General features: G+C 38.6%; 1 protein-coding gene across 1 annotated transcript in view; it reads left to right on the forward strand.

Annotated features, from left to right (window-relative positions):
• Positions 1-18,168, forward strand: part of ctnna1 (catenin (cadherin-associated protein), alpha 1) — a 62,768-nt gene extending 44,600 nt beyond the window's left edge. Inside the window, 3 exon segments of the mRNA XM_055159001.1 lie at positions 853-958; positions 12,277-12,411; positions 16,642-18,168. Of these exon segments, the coding sequence (XP_055014976.1) occupies positions 853-958; positions 12,277-12,411; positions 16,642-16,932 (532 nt within the window). The 3' untranslated portion in view covers positions 16,933-18,168.
• The last annotated feature ends 4,119 nt before the right edge of the window (positions 18,169-22,287 follow it).

Here is a 22,287-nt window from a genome sequence, read left to right on the forward strand (position 1 = left end):
ACACAACACAAAATTCCATCTGTTCGGGGTTGGATAGCTCATTTTTTAGCCTGGAGAGAGCAGCTTTGTATCCAATTTGTGCCTCTTGCCAACTGTGTCCCCAAGTCCCTCATGGGGCCGATGGTTGTGGAGCTTTACAGTGGGTCGGGTTGGGGTTGGAGTGACCCACGCCGGCCGCAGCTTTGGGTCTGGAGATGAATATGTAAAGTCAGGACAAAACCCAAAAGCCTGAAATCATATCGGCCTCTTATCACGCTACATTTTTAATATCGTCCTCCATTCTTCTTCCTTCTGGATGAAAGGACTGCAAATGAAAAGCTGGTAGTGCATGTCATGTCTTTAACGCTGTCCAGTTTTTCTCAACCATGAAACATTTTGTTTTTCTTCCACTAACAAAACCCTTCAAAGCGGCTTAAAAACTGGGGCATTTTATTTATCGGGCTTAATAAGAAATAGCAGAATGCATTTATTATATGTATTTGTTATGGAGGCTGCATCAGGAGAATCTTTGAGTTTCTTAAAAGCCTATTATGGAGATGTACTTGATGTGCTAATAAAGTAGTGCTTATTCAGAGTCTCGTATCAACAGCCTCAGTAGTTAGTGATTTTCTATTGGCTCTGCTGTGTCCAGTGTTGTTGTTGTTGCTGTCAGGGCATCTCCACTGCACACCTTTGTGTTTGTGACTTTTCCATGAAATATTCCTGTGATCATGCTGTCTTTCTGTGCTGGCTGTGACTGAAAAACACCAGTCCAAAACAAACATGTCTCTGTGTTGAGAAGTTGCTCTTGCATTTTGAATGAGGCTGCAGCAGATCAGAACAGTGACTGATCTCTCCACTTTCCCTCCGCAGGGGGAAAGGCCCGCTGAAGAATACCTCTGATGTCATCAGCGCTGCCAAGAAAATCGCAGAGGCAGGATCCAGGATGGACAAGCTGGGCCGCACCATTGCCGACCACGTAAGTCCCAAAGCGGAATGCCCTGTTTACATGTGACCTTCTTACATAATGTGGCATGGAGGCAACACGGTGAGGTTAATGAATTATGTGTAAGCAGAGTAACACAGAAGAAATAGGACTGGGAAGTAATTACAAAGATTACTCTTTTTTATAGTAATGTTAATCTCATCATGTGCTCTCGGATTTACATTATAGACCCAACCGCGGTTTGATTTTTGTTATCTGTATCAGTACAAATTGAATGGTGTTTAAATTCATTCTCCTATAGAAATTGTTTCTTAGACTGAATGTGTATCTTATCAACACAGAGGAGCAACATTAAAGAAGAGATGTGGTTCCATTAGAAAAGAGTTAAACATATAGCATGCAGTGTTCAGTTAAACCAGTCTTCTTTTACATGAAATGGTTTCCTCAGTGTAGTATTGTTCTGAACATATATTTGTCACTTTATGGGACTCTACAGAGACTTCCCTCAGTTCAGCTTTTCCAACACAGAACTTGTTTTATTCATAGCGACTCTCACTTACCCATGTTAATCACTTTGTCACCACATCAAACACCATCTCCCCTCTCTTTTGCCTCCACCCTTATTCCATCATCTTTCCTTCTATCTTTTCTCCAGAGAACAGCATTGGAAGCACACATTCAATTATCCATAGCCTCATATTTCACTTAAATACTAGTCGTGTAGGCCTCTACGGGAAGACTGCATGATTTATGTCACAACTTTAAGTGCCATCTGAGTCAGCTGTGACTTATTGTCTCTATACGGTACATACTGTATATTTTGTATAGTTTGTTTTTGATAGAGTTGCAAGTGCAACAGGACGCACTTGTCAGATTGAGGTCTGTTTGTGATGTAGCTTGTCTCTGTGGTTGATGCTCCAGCTCAGGAAAAAGCCGCATTGGCTTTAGATTTCAATTTTGATAGCATTTGTGCTATTGTCAGGCACTCAAACATTTGAGCTCTGCTGGTGTTAACAGATCTGTTGGTTGACTATAAAACTGCATAAAGTAATGACCAGACCCAAGGCACAATTTAAAAGTCTGTTACATTTGGACAAATTGTGAATATAATTTGTATTTTGTCTTATAATAATCTCTAATTTTCCTGCACTAGGTGGTAATTATATAAAAAAAAACTGTCACTTGGTAGACAAAGAGTGGAGGACAGTTTCATAATTGTAGCTGGAAGATGTGATTGGCTCCAAAACGCCTGGCATCCACACTTCCATTTTGAAAACATCACAAAATACTCACTCAGGCTTTGACAGCAATGTGGCTGAACTTCTTCTCATTTCTGGCTGTCATTTACAAATATTACAGTAATTTTTTATTTATAGATGGTGTGTGTGTGTGTACGTGTACTTTTTTTTATTTTTTTAAAAACCCATTATGTTAGTAATGCAAAATGTGTATTAGTTAACATTTTTCAGTAACCACAACTGGCTTTAAACAGATTTAAATCTCTTGTAAGAAATAAAGCTGCATGCCAGCAACTTTTTTTGTAAATGGTTAAAATGAAATTTAAAAAAAAGCTACAACTAGTTCATAGTTCATTGAAACACCTGCCCAGGATTCTACTTTAACCAGATCCTTTTATGTGTATATTTCTAAAATTACAAATGTGTGTATTCTTTTGGACATGTCCTGCTGTGAGATACTGCACCACTATTACTGCACTTTGTGCCAACACATGCAGGATCTTCTTTTAGCTGAAGCAGTCTCTCCATATTCTGACATAATGAGCAGCTGGCCAGCAACTGCCCTGCTCAGCTAATATTTTATTTAAAGTTACCCTCAAATCTTCAATATTACAGGCATGCTCTGATCACACGGCAGAAGTCCTACCTGTCCTGACCTAATTGCTTCTGAATGGGGAATGGGCCGTTCTAGAGTCTTTTCTCTGCCTCAGTGCCTTTTTGAGGACATTTATTCACTTCATGAAAAGACTGTTTTCCCCCCAAAGGAAGCAGATGCGCGGCGGTGCAGGTGTGGGCTCTTCAGACTCTAAAGACTGGCCTCAATCTTCCCTCTGCACGTGTATGACCGCTCTGTTTGCTCCACTGTCCCACTCCACTATTTGTAGGTACTGGTTTGTGTGTGCACTATTAGGGGAATTTGGGGATTGAAGCACTCAAAGTATGAATAAATGAAGAGCTTTGGCTGTTGGAGCACAACTCTTTGCCCAGAGTAAAGACCCCTCCATCCTCTAAACTCATCCAGCTGTCCTCCTCAGCCTCTTCTCCCTCAACACAGACCAAACAGAGGAGCAGGCGACACTCACCACATGCCAGCAGCACCAGGACCCTGGTGAGGGGCAAAGAGAGGAGGGAGGGGGAGAGAGGAGAGTGAAGGATGGATATGGAGTGATAAGAGGAAGAAGGGGCCCATGAACCTCCTGAGAGATGAAACCATTATGAGCACTTCGCCTTTTAATTAGCACGATAATTGCCAGGTGGCAGCTTTTTAATGATTTATTTATGTGGTTTATATTTAGGTCCATACTGTTACAAAGCAGGAGACGCCACAGGCCCACAGCCCTGGCATTTGTGGATGGTCTGCATATTGCAGCAGAAATATTTAAGCGAATCATCATCAAGATGTTGGCACTCTGACACAGTTGTATGAGCAGAGGCGATGCTGGGACTCCTCATTAACCCAGGCATATTAATCACTTGTGCTGTGTGCCTGTGGCCCGCAGGACCTGCAGGCTCTCTCCTTCATGTAACACACATTGGCAGATGGTCTTGGTCTGATACTACATCGCCTCAGCGCTGCTTCTTTTTGTAGACTTTAGCATCAACATACTTTTTCCATCAGGATTCTGCAGGAGGACAATGTCAAGTTTGGGATTTCTGAAAATCTGTTAAATATGTGTAATGGAGCCACATTAAAGTTTGAAGCAATGAGTGTAGCGCGAAGATGAGCTGCAGGATTTAGGTCAGGACCGTACAAAGGTCTGCACTGCAGTTTATTAACAATTTATGACCTCCTCTGCAGGGCACCTTATGAGAATTCCATCTGGGCGACTAGTAAACAAATAATGCTATGTAATTGAGATTTATAATGCAAATGTGTTAGCCACTGTGTAGCCCATAAATTTCCACAGCCTCCCAGGCTCACCACATAAACAGTTTCCATGCACACGCTAACACGTGCACAGAAACTTGCATATTTAAAGAAGAGCCATGTGCTTGCTATGTGCTGGTAGTGTGAGCTTTATTCTCATGATGTATACTGACATACATAGTGTACTTTTCCAATTTGCATTCAATCAGGAGAGATTTATGGTGATCCGTGGGGCTGTGTGGCCGGTCAGTCTAATCCCGCACCGGCCCTAGACGCTTTACAGCAGACAGGGTTGTAAATTACCTACTGCAGTGGAGAAGCAAACTCACCCAGGGAGCACACAAATTCTCAGCTCAGCAGTTCAAGGGTCAGCCCTCAGTCCACTACAGTCCAGTTCAAGTAAGAGATGCCATGTCCGAGTCCACCACAACATCAATCAGAAGCCACTATTGTTTGTAATGCTGTATTTTATCCAGCGACTAAGTTGATTGTACTACAGGGGGTTCGCGCATGAAGAATGACTGTTAAATAAGAAGCATATTTTTAAAAATGCCCCTGGCTGCGTTTAATGCTAGTCAGATTTACAGAAAGCAATGATATAGTCCTCTTCTTAAACTACAGCTATGAACTCTGAAGTATCCTCAAGGCCATTGTGCCCAAAGTGAAGGGGAAAAAATAAATCAGGTGCATTTATCACCCAGAAAACAGCACAAAATATCAAAACAGGAAGGCATTTCAGGATACACTGTACTGACAGTTTTATAAAAGTTATACTTTTTAATGTACTATTGCAGTTGTATTTTCATGTAGCAATTATGTAGTTGAAAATTGAGGTTAGTGTGAACAAAGTCAAATTTGTGAATGTCAAACATGCCCCACAGTGAAAATGACTTTATCCACACTGGTTTGAGTTTTGCTTACAGGTGCTACAGTACGGCTCTGACTGACAGCTGCAACGCGGACATTAAACATTGATGAGTGCCATTTAATTGGTCCCTGTGGTTGGCGCTAAAGTGAGCCTTTTTGGCTTGCCCTCAGCTCAGATTTCCCCTGTCATTTCGCACTATGTCAAAATCCCTTCAAATATTAACGCCACACAGAGGTGGGCAGACATCGGCAAAACTGTTGCACTTTTTAAGTGCTTGGTATAAGATAATAGTTTATTTATCAGTCCAGGGAGAAGTTAAGTTGATTATTTATTTAGTAGAACAAAGAGGATTTCCTTAAAATGTATGCAGGGATGTGATATATTCATATTAAAATAGCAAGAATATTTTAAGTTTTGTTTTAAAAATGTGCAAAATGTTAATGAGCAATTTTTACTATAGAACACCTGGTTGACGGGGATTAAACAGAGACACACTGTTATGAATAGGTTTGCAACCCACTCACTTTTGATGCGAAAGTTACCTTTATGACATCTGAGCACATTTTTGATTGTTTGAAAAAAGCTCATCTAATTTATCACCATACATTTTGGCAAGACCACCCACCATGCTTGACCTAACTGCCACTGAGCAGCTGGTTTATTGGTTTTGAAGGAAACAAAAACACAACTCCAGGTATGTTTTTGAGGAGGTAACAACATACTAACATGGTTTTAAACTCACAAGAGTAAATTTTGCATAATCTAGGACCTTTAAGCATGCCTTTTCTTTCCCGGCTTAAAGTCAAGAGCTGGTTTATTACAAATTTTCTATGCGTTTTCAAATTCAAAGTCATATTTTTGTTTGAAAGGAATGGACTGTATAACACAAAGAAAGAAACCAATCTATCTAACATGTATTTGAAGATGGTGGCAGTGGCAGTGCTTTTATATTGTATCCGCCCCCACACACCCTTTCTAGGAGGTGAATGCACATTTCTATGACTTGATTCAAGCTAAAGATGACATTATAAAGTTTCCTAGATCTCTATCCCAGATCTCATTTGCACTGAATTCCCCATGGCAACAAAATCCTGTTAACACCTGAATGTAAGGCCTCAAATTAAAACATGCCTATTGAAGTGGGGCTCTGAATCTGTGCGCCGTTCCTCTTGTAGCCACTGTCAAAGCGCTCTAAATGAAGGTTTCATTGTGTTGTTTTGTCTGCCTTTGTCTCTGAACGGCAGCAGGAAAACAAATTGGCTTGTCACTTTGGTGGGAAAACAAATGATTAGTAGGTCTGAGTCGCAGTTATGGATCTACTTAGAAAATTAGACTGGTTTCCTGTTGTATTTTCAACATGCACTCTTAGCTTAATTAAACATCTTCAGCTATTTTGCTCGGCTCTTGTAATACTTACTTCATACTTTGCAGCTGATGCCATCAATATTCCTTGGAGGTGTGATGCTGACTGTAGGCTTTGCTCTGTCTGTAGCTCTGTTACTCAAGTTATCTGAGCTTTATTTAACACAAACTGTCCATAAAGAGCTGGTTTAGCAAACAGTTTTTCAGTTGGTCCCTCTCAACTTTTTGTTGAAAATCAAACTCGTGAACAGGACCATGGCCATTCACATTGATCACAGGCTTCTGAAAAGATGTGTCTAAATCCATTTTGTATTTACTCTTGAGTTTCAGACTATCTTAAAACTTTTTTGGTTGTTATTGCTAATGTGTGCATTGTGTCTCTATGGTAACTGATGAACATTACACCGTAGAAATGCATAGTAATACACCCCCTGCATGATGTCCCTGCAAAGTACCTATTTATTTATTTGTTTATTTTTATTATTTACAGTTTTATATAACACTTTTCCACCTTCAAGGCACTCAAAGCCCCTTATAACAAGGAACCACTCACCCATTCACACACACACCAGTGTACTCGAGGTGGGTTAAGTGTCTCGCCCAGGGACATAAAGACAGCATTCATCTGTGAGAGCCAGAATTGTGCCTCCAACCTGTGGGTCAGTGGATTTGACCGCTCAACCAATGATGTTTATGTCAAGAGCGGGATTCGAACTGCCAACCTTCGGATCAGTGGACAAACGTAGACAAACACACTACCAACTGAGCTACTGCCACTGTGTCTTCCTTTGGTATACAAGGGGATAATCTGGATGTATAAGTAATTGCAACTATTTGAAGTAACAGTACTGTTCCTTTAGTGCAGATTTACAATGCATTTCAAACCTCTCCCACCTACTATTATTCATTCCATTTTTGATGGGTACCTTTAGAAAAAAAAATGATATGGACTATAGTGTCAGAGCCAGCTCTCTCAGAAAAGGCTGCCTTCACACTGGCCATTTCCACACAGGCAAATTGGATATTGGCCCCAACAGCATATCATATCAGAGCATCACTCCTCTTGAACAATCCGTTTTTGTTGTTTTTTGGTGTTGCACCGGTGGTTACTGGCAGCAGCCCATCTGAATGCAGCGTGTCAGTAAATATTGGAAATTGGCATTTCCTCGGGGTGAAATGTCCTGAAAGGTCAGAGTCAGGCGGATCGGCTCTGTCTGCTGCTTATAATGGGATTCAGTGGAACTCTGTGGCATTTGTTCTGCAATAATGGGGCCTAGCCTTTCCATCGTCACCATCACATATATAATGTTAAACATAAACATTGCATACATACTTTCTTTTTGTGCTGCCAGTATTTGATTTGCTTCATCCCTTTTCATATTTTAACTTGAAACAATCCTCAAACATTGTTCAATGTCTGAATTGGCTCATTGTTATCCAGAGGGCATTTAAATAGTACTGTGTAAAGGAGGTAACTGGAAAAGACTCACACAGCTAAAATCAGAGATGTTGATTTTTAGTACCTGAATAAAATAACAGGTGTGTGATGTCTTTGTTCAAAAAACCCTGATATAACTACCCCACCAAGCTCAAGGACTTGCAATTTATTTTAACTGAAAATCAAGAACACAGGCTTCTATCCAAACTTCTGATGAGCTAATTTTCAAAGGTCATACTACCATATTTAAACCACACAACATTTTAACACCATGAAAAAACACTGACTAGGGCTGCATGATTTGGAAAAGAATTATTACAGTTACCGTGTATATATACAGTTGCAATTTTTCTGACAAGCATTGCATTTACGATTGGATATGCATTGTACCATTTGATGCTTTGATACGTTACAAACTTCACTATGTAACTTTTTGGTTTGTATGGATGTGTCATTGCTCTGCCTGGAATGTTCAGAGCATGACATTAAGCAGCTCTACCTTACATTTATTCAATCACAGGTGGTGTTACTGCTCAAAAATATCTAGAAAAACAGGCATTCTGACTGTGAGTGGGGTTGCCTCTCCACAGATCTGACCTGTGACTTGGTCTGGTCTGGTTTCCATGAAAATAGAAAATTTTAATACCATACTGTGAAACATTCCAGGCAAAGCAGTAACATTTACATGGAGAAAAGCATTTGACGGACCCTCCACCAGAAAAGTTACACAATGCACCTTTAATTTTAAATGCATCCAGAAGAATTGACAAAAAAGAATGAAATATGAACAGACAAACTAATACAAGAATCACATTTCAAAACATATTTGTACATGTTTGTAAACTACAGGGTTAGCACTTTTTATGTACAATAAAATAGGAAAAGGTTGCAAATTTATTACGGTAATTGCATTCATTCAAAGTCATATTTCAAATTTCAATTAATCTTGCATCCCTAAGAAACTGCCTGATACTAATTTGACCATTTGAGTAAGAGTCCAACATGTCACCGTCCCCTCTGTGCACCGCTAATGTATTCACGTGTGTGGCTGGGTTTCCTGAGTGCAGCTGAGTATGGACACAAGTGACGCTTTCACAGTGGACTGCCTCATTAGCATGGACCACTGCATTAGGGCAGCATCTCTCCAGCCTTTTCCTATTGTATATATTTCTAATGCACGCTCAGTCTCCTCGCGCTGCTGTGACTGGCTTAAAGATCCCACACATTGATGTCGAATAGTCAGTTCTTGTGTCTCCTTAGGCTGTTGCTGTACCCAGTGGGATTCAGACATGTTATTTACTGCTCCGTACTGCTCCCCTGAAGCGCTCCTCCCCACTCCCCCTCCACTTCTTAAACTTCTTATTTTTCTAATTTACTTTTTGTACCCTTCTTTTAAAAAAATGGGCATATATGTGTTATTCCCATTCTCACTGATGAATGATTACTTTAGCCTGCATCTTCTGGCATAACGGTCCTCAATAGATCAGCTCGCTTGGCCCATTCATCTTTTATTAATCAGAGCCGCCTCGATGTAGCGCTTTTTGTACTACAAGTGTTTTGTTCCACTAGTACATAATTCAATACTAGTTCCAGTTGTATTTGTAGTAATTAGTAATTCTTTCTAAATGCTAATTTCTATGTTTAAGATCCAGCTATTCACCCAGGTAGACCTAATAGACCCAGCAGGATTGGGGAAAGAAAAGCCTGATTATCTTTTCAGAGGGGAAATAACATTACAATTAAAATAGTCTTTTCTCATTTGCACTCAGGGCAATGGTTGCACTGAGGTTAAAACTCAGTTTGTGTTCGGTTTAATAAAATGAAGCATTAATTACATATCAAGTTTGGAGTTAGATTTTTTTTACATTAACTGAGCTATTTGGTTCATTTCCATATTGAACTCCTTTTAACAACAATGACAAAAAGAACAAAGTATTTTATAGTCTCCAATGACACCTTAGTTCTTCATACTGGCATTGTTATAAATATGGTGATGGCGATTGTACAAATGATCAGTCTACACTGTTTGTGTCATTTGCCTCTGAGAGCCTCTGTACTTGTACTGCAGAACTGCACAAAGCTGCCTCGGCCAGCTCCTTCTGTGAACAGACCATCAATTAAAAGATTGGCTTCCATTACCTCTGCTTCACCTTTTCCCTGCTCTCAGAATTAACAGCTGCCGAAGGACTCGTCCTTTAGACAGCGCTGCACCAGCAGAACTTGCACTTTTCAGACTTTTTTGTTTGCCTGGTACCCTCATGGTCACCGCAGAGTGTTTGACTGATTTAGGCAGTTAGGGTGGAGATAGTTAAGTGAGTAAGGCGTATTGGGGGGGTTTGCTCCTAACTGGATGACTGGCAGATAAGAGAACAGTCAGTGGCCTAATTAGTGTCCTGGCAGGAGGCTGTTTAGACACCTCTGGAAAAGGCTTGGAAACACTTTCAGAAGGAAGAGCCCAAGTCTGTATACATAATTAGACATTCAAATGGTGCCAGTTGTAAATGAGGTGCATTTGGGAGGTACTTCCACCTGCCGCTTTTAAGAGCTTTTTATGATAATTTATTCAGTTTCTTAAACATGTTGTTGCTTCACTGCTACTGTCAATGTAGTACCTGAGTGAAGCAATGTTTTATTGCTTCACTCTTTTTAAAAATATGACTTCACTCTTTTTAAAAATATTGTTTTCTTCTATATTGACAAAATTCTTAGTCTGACGCTTTTACAGTGGACTGCCTCAATATTTTTTCCTGCTATCTTGACAAACCTCTTAGACTTACACACGTGTTATATTTCATGTCACAAATGACGTATTTGCTATCTTTGTATGGTCAACTTTAAGTGGGGGCACTCTCCGTTTTCCTATACTGCAAAAGCAGCAATTTGTGATAAAATGTGGCCACTGAGCACTGTCTGTAGCTAATCACGTAAACATTATTAGATAAGACTACATTTACAAAGTAAAAGTAATTCCTGTCAACCTGGGCTGGAATTAAGGGCTGAAAGCAGTGTTCTGATTGTGTTTGGGCTTTCCACCCCCGTTTCAATTCACTGTCTGAAAAAGCTGCTATAAAGCTATGCAGGCACCCAAAAAGTATTATTACAACGGGTTTGTCAAAGCCACAGACGAGCTAGACCGATTTAAATACCTACTTTCTACTTCTGTGGTGTGAAAATCAGCTTTAAGTAATTTGAGACTGTTTATATTGTTTTAATTATTCAAATTCACACCACCTCTCAAAGGAGTTCTCGCGTCTTATATTGCAAACCAAATCATTTTCTCACCAGAGAGACTGATTGACAGTCGAATCCCAATAAAAATTTACATCTGGGCTCATCTTGAATGCACTTAACCCGGAGAAGATGAGTGATCAATCTCTTAGCTTGTGGGCGTGTGTTTGTCATTTTGGCTGTGAGCACGTCCCTAATGTGGGTGTCTACCTTAGCTGTCACACTGCTCCTAACTCATCTTGATAAAGTGCACTATCATGGGGACTGTAGAATCGCATAAATATTCAGATTGAGTGGTGCCACAAAATGAAAAAAGTGACAAAAGTTGATTCATTGTCGCCTCTGTTGGGTTTTAAAAACACAAGACGTCATAGTAACAGGCTAATTAATTAGACATTTTCTTTGCAGTCTATTGTGCAGAATGCTGGTACCTAGACCTGTTACAATAATTACTATAGCGACTTCAATATATGAAAGCTAGAATTACATATTTTGGAGCTCAGTATTTATCGTGGGTATATTTTCTTTGCAGATGTGGAAAGATTTTAGTTATTTTTGTTGTAATACAATAAAAATTTGAGCTGTACAGAGTTGAATAAGTCACTTCTATGGCTAATTATTGGTTCATTTATTTGCTATTTATTTGTCGCAGCTCATGCCTTTTAGTGATAATGTTTATTTAAAATGGTATGTGATTATCCTGCTTTATTTTAATCGTGTCAGGCATGAAGTAGATTTTGCATTATCATTTATTGCAATATTTGTAGCAATATATCATTCTTCAAGCTTCAGAATTTGTTATCTTGACATGCCTACTGATAACTCGGAAGGACTTAAATACAGTCTGGTATTGGTATTAACTATCAGAGTAATTACCAGAAAGTACCAATAAGTACCAGTGCAAGTACCCTAATGTCCTGCCCAAGATCAGAATTGGGCCAAGGATAAAATAATGTATAACAGTTAAAAATATAAGTCACTCCACTTCATAATTACTGATAAATGTTTTTTTTGGTACATTTGTTGCTTCGATGATCTGGCATTTCCTACTGGATAACATAGTACTCAATTTCAAGGAATGTGGGGATTTTGTACCATTTGTGAGGGGAAGAAGGAAGTTTAATCTTGATCTTAATTATAAGTCCTATGGCTCAGTGGATAAACGAGAATCTACCAGAAGAGAGCGGCTTAAGCATTCTATCTTTGTCATTGCAAGAGAGTGCCTTTGCAAAGATCCACCAGCTAATAATATTTAGAATCTTTAATCTTGTTTTCATTTATACATCTATTCACCACCTGCTAAAACTGTGTAGACATTCGCTCACTGCTTTCTCCTCTCTTGTCTTTCAGTGCCCAGACTCCACTTGTAAACAGGACTTGTTGGCCTACCTACAGCGTATTGCCTTGTACTGCCACCAGCTCAACATCTGCAGCAAAGTCAAAGCCGAGGTCCAGAACTTGGGAGGAGAGCTGGTCGTGTCCGGAGTAAGTCCCTCCATCATTTTGTCCTTGGTTTACTTTCCGCACACCTCCTCAGGAACTTAAAGGGCAGGGGAGCAGTTTAGAGGTGGCATTACAATTTTTATTCTAGCCAGACTGAATTCTTTAGCAGGCTATAGCAAACATTAGTAGACTGCACAATGTTACTATGCTACATGCTGAAATGTTTTACAGTATAGCATTAGACTTTTCATTTAAATTTCATATTTGTTTTTATTGTTAAAATATATTGGAAAACGTTCATTCTTACTGTGAGTGCAATCACCAGTCGAACATTTGACCTCTAACTTGCATTTTGGGTCATTCACACATGTTTAACACACAAATCCTGCATTTAGGCAGAATTCTCTCAGACTTCCACCTTGTGATGTCATGTGGTAATACAGGAAATGCTCCTCTGTGTATTTAAACTTCTCTAGAATTCTTTGGATAATTTCAGAAGTAGAATTGCCAATCTCTAAAATATATAAAAAACATCACAAGGTGGAACAGAGTATTTTGAGTTTTGGAGATGTAGACAGAATTACTCAAACTATGGCTGTCGCGGTTAGGGAATTTCTCCTGCGGTGCAGTATAGCGGCTCAACATCCGCGGTATGAGGTGATATCGCAGCCCCTCCCACACCCCACATCCCCCGGAGTTAGCGGCACTGAAAACTCTCCGATGATGGGCTTGTTGTTAAGATGCACATGTACCTTGGTTGTCACATGGATATAGCATGTGTAGCGTAGGAGAAGTAACATTTGGCTTTGGAACAAGTGCTGCTGCATCTCTCCAGCTCTCACTGTGGCAGCTCAGGTCAGAGTCCTGCTCCGGCTCGGGTACCCGCGGACTTAAGAGGGAGAGCCCCTAGCACAAGCACACGGAGCAGAGTGTCCACAAAGCGTGATCAGGGGACGGCTGCACTTGCCTCCGTGCGGTGCCGAGCTCTGCGCCGGTCCTTTTGCCTGTGGTCACCAGACAGTCTATGCGGGAGCACTTTAGTCCTGGGTCAGTCTTGATTTAGTCCTGGGTTAGTCCTGGGCCTCTTAGTACTGCGGTGATTCATTTTTGCGGTTATTGCGACAGCCCTAACTCAAACATGTGTGAATGAAACAAAACACAACTCCGGGTATGCCTTTGAAGAGGTAACAGCATTACAGCATGGCTTTCCCCCCTGGACGCCTACTAGGAACAACCCATACATATGTTACTAAGGCTACCCATAGAGCATAATTGCATAAAAGAAAACAGACTTCTACGAGTGATTATGAATTAATTTTACACTCATGAACTTAATTGTAACACAGACATATTTGGTATCTCTGGAAACCTTAGACTCTGAACTATTCATTTATGGATGTTTAAATGTGATTCAACTCATTTATAGGTGTATAACAGCTCACTGAAAAATGAGAGTTTACCTGGTCAGGTGCAAAATCGAAAACAAAAAACTACATTCAGCATTTGATATCTGCATGTTCTGAGTACTATATTCATTAAAAAAATTAAAAATATACTTTGTCAAAGTATTTAAACAGATTTCATATCACCAGATACAGTATAGCCAAGTGTGCACCTGTTTTTACCTGTTGTACACCTGTGTGCACCTAATTCATTTTTTCCATTTAGCTTATTCAACTTATTTAATTTATTCAACTCATTTAGCTTATTCAACTAATTCAGCTTATTATAATATAATAATATAATAATAAAACTCTTCCCCATCAGTGGGTGTCCAGTATTTGTCATCTTGTCTATTTTCTCGTGTGCAGAGCTCTGCATAAGCGTTTTTTCTGTAGCGATTCTGTTATACATCGCATCTTGGAAAAAAAGACTGAAATATTTTAAAGGACTAGCCTGGGCAACATCCAGATTTCAGGGCAATTTTGGTTCATAATCGAGTATAAAGCCCGGATAGTTTGTATGGAGTCCTGCGATATCCGAACAGACGCATCAGCGGCATTCTCATCTTCGTAAGATTCACTCTCTGTAAGTCCGTCGCTATCACAGTTTTCCACTTTATAATCAACTTCATCATCACTTTGAAATCAATAAATGTCACTTTCTCTAAACTTATCCATAAAATACGTCCGCTCCTCATTATTTCTAAAACTGTGCGCCGCAGCGCCGCGATCTTTCCATTGCACGTGTTTCGTGTTGTGTTTTTTCCGGAAGCTACCATCGTCACTACTTCGATTAACTTCGGAAAAAAATCTTTTTCTAAAGGTCATCAAATCACGTCTTTAGTGATACAGCGGAGGTGTCAAAAGTCGTCATTAAGGAAACAGGGGGGGTCGTCAAATGTCGTCTTCATTGGGGAAAGAGTTAAAGCTCACAAGAGTGGATTTGTGTAATACAAGACTTTTAATGCCATAAAGTGGAACTTTTCCGGCAAAGCAATTACATCTCTGTGGTAGACCCTCCACCTGGAAAGTTACATCGGTGTTAAAATAATGAACAAAGCCCCGTAGAGGCAAACTTCACTAGATTTACTATAATGTAAAGAACTTAATACTCTGCGGGTTCCTATTTAATTTGAAAACAAAACGACTGCATCCATTTACAGTGAACTCTCTGCTGGATACTTCTCATTTCCAAATGGGGGGATTAATCTGATGAAATGCACTGGCTACGTTGTTATTATAGTCCTATTATCTGTTGTTTTCCAGATAAATGAAAAATACTAAGCTCTAATAGTATGGGGGCTGTTGGCAGAGATAAGTCAGCAATTCACACTGTGCATTGCAATTAGAGGTTTATGTTTGTATACAATAAAGAGATAAGGGAAATAATGGCATTTTTGTGCTGGAAACAATCTCTTAAATGTGTAGATAAACTTGCGCAAGTCTATTGTTCATATTAATTAAAGGACCCATATTACGCTAATTTCTGATCTATAGTATAATGTTTCCTCATTAAAAACTTACCTGGAGTTGTGTTTTGTTCCATTCACACATGTTTAACACACAAACCCTGCAAATTTAGGCTGAATTCTTTTCTCAAACAGAAAATATGGTCTGTCATGTAATACAGGAACAGGTAGATCAGCACAGACAGACCAATAATGCAGGATTAGTCAAAAATGTGTGAATGAAACAAAACACAAATCCAGGTATGTTTTTAATGAGTTAACAACATACAAATATTGCTTAAAGCTCTCTAGAGTCAATTTTGCCTAATATAGGACCTTTAAGCCTTATTGGTTCTATTGAATAATCTTGACTGGACATCTGACATCTGATCTCCAGTCAGTGGCAGCTACAGCCTCAGAGCCCATTAAACACTGGAGTTTAAATTAGAGTGACCTTTTTCAATATTCCTCAAATCACCTTTGTTTGTGCCAGACTCTGAGGGCTCGTTACTGTTTGAGACCTTCATGGCTCAGTTGGATGTTAAACTATGAACCTCCTACAAAACATAAATATTGTCCTTTGCCAAAGACTGTTCTGCGCGCTCAGTTGGCTGGACCTTTTATCGCACAGTATTCTGCAAAATTGCTCAAAAGGGAGTGGTCAAATTTTATGATGTTTTTTAGTTTTGGACCCAGAGAAAGTAGACAGTTTTGGATGTGGATCTGACACATTGTCCCAAAATATTTTTCAGAAATCTGTAGTATTACTAATTATGTTGCTAATTCTATTCATTCACAATGTTGATGAAAATGTCTATTGTTGCAGATTATCACAAATGATCATATCATCTGGTGGTGGTAAAGTTAGAGCCTTGTTCCTAAATTAAATGAGTACTATTATTAATAAAAGTGTTAACATGTGTTCAAATCAGGCCAAGGTTTCAGAGGGCAAAATTTGCCCTGAAGTAAAATATAGTTGGCAAAATAAAGCTAGTAAGATCTCTAATAGAGGTAATTCTATTACTGGTGTGTGGTTTATTTAAGTGCCTTTATAGCAAAAGCCAGCTCTGGTTCAAATTGTGAAAGTTGTGTTTATATTCAAGAGGGTTTATCTTATCACTAGTGTTGTTACAATACTAAAAATTCTGATGTCATCATAAATGGCACTTACTGGTTACCATGTAGCTCAAATAAAGATTATTCTGAAATTGTTCAAGAAAAGTTTCGTCCTGGTTTGCATTTTTTCAGTATCTAATATCTAGTTTTGGATACTAGTTTTCGTATCTGATTTCCTATGCTTTTGACAGCCCTAATCTCTTTTATCTCACTGTGTTGGTAATTTTTCATTGCTAATAATATTTTTTTTTGTTTCCCATTTTCAGTTGGATAGTGCCATGTCACTGATCCAGGCTGCCAAGAACTTGATGAACGCTGTGGTGTCTACAGTGAAGGCCTCCTACGTGGCCTCCACCAAATACCAGAAGAACAAAGGAATGGAGGCCCTGAATATGCCCGCTGTCTCCTGGAGGATGAAGGCACCGGAGAAGAAACCACTGGTGAAGAGAGAGAAGCAGGATGACGGCCAAACCAACAGAGTCAAGAGATCGTCCCACAAGAAGCATGTCAACCCTGTGCAAGCCCTGAGCGAATTCAAGGCCATGGATAGCATCTAAGCATTATATTGTATTACGCTATAGAGAACATATATATGACCAATGATTTTATATAGAGCTTCTACAAGTGTTTTCAATACTGTAAAATGTTTTTCATTATTGTAGACAGCTTGTCAGACCAATTAAAATCACTCAGTTGTATTACTTATTGCTGTAACTGCTGTTGTAGCATTAATGGGGTGTTTTAGGAAGAACTGGACAAAATTTATTTCAGAAATATGTTTCCACTTTTTTTTTTTTTTTTTTTTTACAGTTTAACAGTACTTTTTTAACTGCCAAGAGTCCTTTTAATTTTGGGTTTGCTAACATTGTCTAGTAATAATATTGTCTGTCACCACTTAGTTTGATCTGAACTATGCAAATTCATAACTAGTCTGTAAAAAAATATTTTGTACTGGGATAACAGCCTCAATAAAATAAAAAAGATTTTTTTTTCATGTGCCCGATCTTACAGTAGTTGATTGCTCAAATACATTATACAACACTTGTAATAATGCTATTTTATGTTAACGTGAACTATCAAAAAACATCGGACTTGTGATTTTTAGACAGTACTTTGAAGTCACTTGAGGCATTAAGTGTCTAAAACTTGGCAAGTCAGTCCCAAATCCAGAGTGGGAAGAGAAAACCCAGTGGGCCAAACAATGAGCAGACCATGCTCCGACAAGCTTCATTAACTAACACTGAGACCAAAACACCTCTACGATCTTTAGAATGCATCTAAATGAGGGATCAATATGTTTAGTCTCCACCGCTTAGAGGTGGAGAGAGAGGGCTGACTTTTCATTCACTTTAAACTGTTTTTATTGTTGGGTTCTTGTCCCGAAGCTTGAACACTAATCAAGACTTATGTTGTGCACAATCGTTATGAAAACCCAGGAGCTTGCTGCAGTGTTGGAGCTTTAAAATGGGGGAAAGTATTTGCTTTTTACTTGTGCTGACTAGTTTGGCTCGTTTAGCTTAAGGGTTGTGAGATAATGTCCGTGACTGATTTGTGTTGGGGATCAATGTTTATGTTGAGCCAGAACAAAGGATTTGTTTCTATTTGACAAATGCATTCTAATTTAGACAAAACATCTCCATTTCCCCCAATTTTTATAGATAATTTTAACCTGTGTTGTTTTATTCTGGAGATAACAGTTTTGCTGTGGAACATTGTTTTATTATTGAGAGCTTTTTAGAGCATACTTTCTTATATTGTGCCTGCATTATCTAAATAAAATATTTTAAAACCTATTGACTGATTGAATTGTGTTTACCCTTCCTTCTGGTGTGCCTTCATGTAAAGATAAAAAGATAGTCTACCAACATCTACTGGGGTGTATTATGACTGGCTTTCTATATCATATTCTAGGGGGCGCTGTTAAATGTGCTACAAATGCATATGGTTTTAATTCACTTTGAGTAAAAAAGTGGATTTGTATTATTTAAAAAAAAAAAAAAAAACGGAAAATGGTTATTAGTAGATTATAAAGATATTTGGTATCAACAATTTATTGATTTTAGGCAAACATTTTATTCACAGATATTTTTTTTTTTTAAAGTTTAAATCAAACATAACACACTTGAAGAATGACCTGAAACTTTTTGCTAACTCATTTGGCCTAATTAAGAGAAACGAGGCTGGTTTTCTTAGGTCCTTTTTGAATTGTTTTAATTTATTCCTTAAAATTTTAACTTTGAAATTGTTTTGATGTGAACATGTTTTTATTCACTGTTTTTTACGCATTTATTTAATTTTCTTGTGAATTATATACTTTTATATATATACATATATAGTATCTGAAAATCTGAAAAAAAAAAAAAAAAGTGATGCCAAAGGTCACAAAGGTCACGGGCTAACGACGACCACGTGCTAAAATAAATGATAAATGAGCTAAAAGATGGCGTGTTTACTCATGGATCTATTGTAAATGTACAGATTCACTGGAAGAAGGAGAGAGAGCCAACTCTTAGACATGGGGTGAGTGCAAACTAATGTGTACAGTTTATGAGTGAACGAGTGTCTGAACCTTATTTTAATAAATCCATGGTCTGAACGTGATAAAGAAAAAAAAAAGACAAAAATCCGAACCACGTGCTCCCATCGCATTTGTTTTGGTTATTTGCTTTGGATGGACTTTGCTAACTATGGCTAATGTACAATCTATGCAATAATATGTAACTTAAGTCAATCTTGTTAGCCATTTCGTCTATTAATTAGGGTGACCAGAATTTCAAAATAAAATTGGGACATCTCCGCTTTTTTGGTGGTCGGTAATAATAAAATTGTGAAACAAGTGCGTAATTAAGGAAGACTTATGCAGAGACCCTTCATGACTAACATGTGAGTCAGTATAGTCACGTTTTCTTTGGTCGTTTTTAAGCAGCTTTTCTGTATTTTACCTTAACAAATTACAATTTAGGCCTCTCTTTACTGTTGGCTGGTGTCAAATTGGTCAAGAATAGGGACACCTGGGACATTTCTTGTGTAAAACTGGGACAAATCATTGGTTTTGGATAAATTTGCAGGGACAGGGGACACAGGGCTCGAAACTGGGACTGTCCCTGGTAAAGGATGTCTGATCACCCTAATGTGATGCTAAGAAAAGGTACTACTCTATCTGAAGCTCTCTTAATCTAATTGGACTTTAATCTGAGCTTTATTTTAACATAATTTGACCATAAAGAACTGACTTAGTTGACTCTACATACAACAGGTGAGCTGATTTGTGCTCTTAAACAAGTCTAAACCATAAAATTATAGTCACAAGCTAGCTAATATTGGCCATCAGTCTCACCTTATTACTGATAAACAGGATCATGAATGCTTGGATGGATCAATGTGTTGTTTAAATCTATTTTGATGCATTTTCAGACAATCTTAAATCTTTTTTGGCAGTGTTAGCTAATGTGTCCATTGGAGACAGCCCCAGTCTGATGTCATTGCAAAGTATCAAAGGGTTGGACTAATATAATCTGCATATTGTTCATATGTTTGCATGTATTTATGTTTAAAATCATTTGCATGTATGTGTATATGCAAATTTAATGGAAATAAAAAAGCATCCCTTTAGCGAACACGTCACGTAGCCTTATTACTTGTATTTTACTAACTGAGCAAATGTTATCCATCCAGGCCTCAGAACTTCAATCACAATGAAGAACCATGATAAAAGTGCAGAAAGGTGAAGTGTATATATAATATGTAACTACAAGAGGAAGTCATCACATCTACGGGGGCAACAAAGAGGACTATCAGCCTATCTGTGAGTGAGTAAGTACAGTATCTGTGCAACTGACTGGTCTGACTTAAGGTGACCAAAATTTCAAAATTCAAAACTGGGACACATCGGGGTTGGTGTTGTTGGTATAAATAAAATAGTGAAAAGACCGCTCAATATTGTGCATTCTCGTCATAATATTGTCGGTGCATTTTTTGGGCTTATTTTCATGCACAGTTTTCTGTATTTTAGTTGAACAAATGACAATATATTCCCCTCTTTACTGTTGGGGTGTATAAAATTGGTCCAAAATCTGGACGCGTGGGACATTTCTAGTGTAAAACTGGGGCAAATCAATGGTTTTGGATAACTCCACAGGGACAGGTCACACAGGGCTCAAAACTGGGTGTGTCCAGGGTTAATGTCTGATCACCCTAGTTTGACTGCATTTCATTATGTCAGTTGTCAATTTCACAATCTTTCCCTACATGGTACATTTAGCTCAAATATGCCATGTTTTATTAAGAGTTTTGTCTTAACCATTTTGAACTCTGCAAATTACTCATCTTAGAAGTGCATGTGAGAGAATAAGTTACTATGTTTGGCCTTGTGATTTCCTTTTAGGATGCACTATGCAAGTTTTCTGGTGGAGTGTCCATTTTACCACCTACTGTCTCCATGGAGATGTTATTGCTTTACATGAAATGTCCCCTAATGTGACATAAAATATATTTATTTCCATAGAGACCAGTTACAGTCTCAGATCTTTGGAGAGGCAAGGAGACCCACTGTAAGAATACATGTTTTAAAGGTATTTTTGACCAATAAAAACACATGATAACTGAATAATGCAAGATGGATACCTTTTAATGTGGAGCATTCTAGACAAAGCAGTAACATTTCCATGGAGAAAAGTAGGTATGAAATCACATCACAATATGAAAACAAATAATTGATGTCATTCTGCGAAGTACCACCCACCTTACATTTGTACAATAATTACTACGTTTCAATTTTCCGTGTTTCTAGTTAACCACCTGGCATCAACGCAGTGCTACTCATTTTCACAGTGCCCTCATTTTAAAATGCCAAACAAATTTTGGCTCGGTTTGTGTCCCAGTACTGAACCAAATTACACTAATGTTCCTAAGCAACCATTAACCACCAACACGGTTTTTGGTTCCTTTTTCATGTTTTAAATTTCAATTGTGATAACCTAAAATCTACAAAACTGCACCCTTAGCTCGCATAATTTCGGAAACCACCTTGATGCTTGTTAAATAATTGATTTGATTTGTTTAAGTAAAATACACAGTCTATTCTCTAAAGTGGTTGGCTGGTTTAATTCTCCCATCGCATCTGTTCCCTTTGCTGTTTTCTGGTGAGACTCCTGGTTGCAATAGTTCGTCTGTAGTGGCACAAATTAAGTTATAATTAGCTTTTAAATTGCCTGAGAATTGCCAGAATCATTGACTTTAATAGTACCTGCTGAAGTTTGCTCGCTGTACTATTACCTTAACCCACCTCACAATGCCTGTCTGTGGTCTATACAAACACGTCTTGGTAAATACAGCTATCCCATGGGGCCTCTTGACAGATAATAAGCAAGGGGCTGCCTCTGCGATGTGTAAGAAGGGGGACCTAAATTCACTCAGCCCTTGAATAAAAGAATAGCGAGTGCTCGCATGAGGCGTTCAAATGCAGATTCGCTCCAAAGGTGACAGCGTGGATAAGCCCTTTTTGTCAAATCCCTCTTCTGGTTTACGTTTTTTTTTTTGTTTTTTTTTTTTTTTGCTGTGTCACTCACGCTGCTCTGTTGCACATGACACGTTTGAACGAAGTTTTATCAATCTTCCAGGCCACGTGTGACAGTTTAATCAATAGGGGGAGGACTACTCATATTTTTTATATCTGAAATCATCTGATCTTCCTGTGTGTGTTTCTGCACTGGGTTCCTCCTGGCTTCCTCCCAACTTCCAGAGGCATGTTTTTTATGGATTATCTATTCCCCTCCACTGAATATGGATGTCATAATATCACATTTTAGTGTTAAGATTACTGTGAGAAAAAACATCACATTTTTACAATGAAGGATTTGAACAACGGTGAAAGTCATTAGCCATTTTCATTCACATTATCTAATAGATCACCA

Source organism: Boleophthalmus pectinirostris, unplaced genomic scaffold, assembly GCF_026225935.1.
Source record: "Boleophthalmus pectinirostris isolate CB_2022bp ecotype Guang Dong unplaced genomic scaffold, ASM2622593v1 HiC_scaffold_23, whole genome shotgun sequence".
Lineage (NCBI taxonomy): Eukaryota > Metazoa > Chordata > Actinopteri > Gobiiformes > Gobiidae > Boleophthalmus > Boleophthalmus pectinirostris.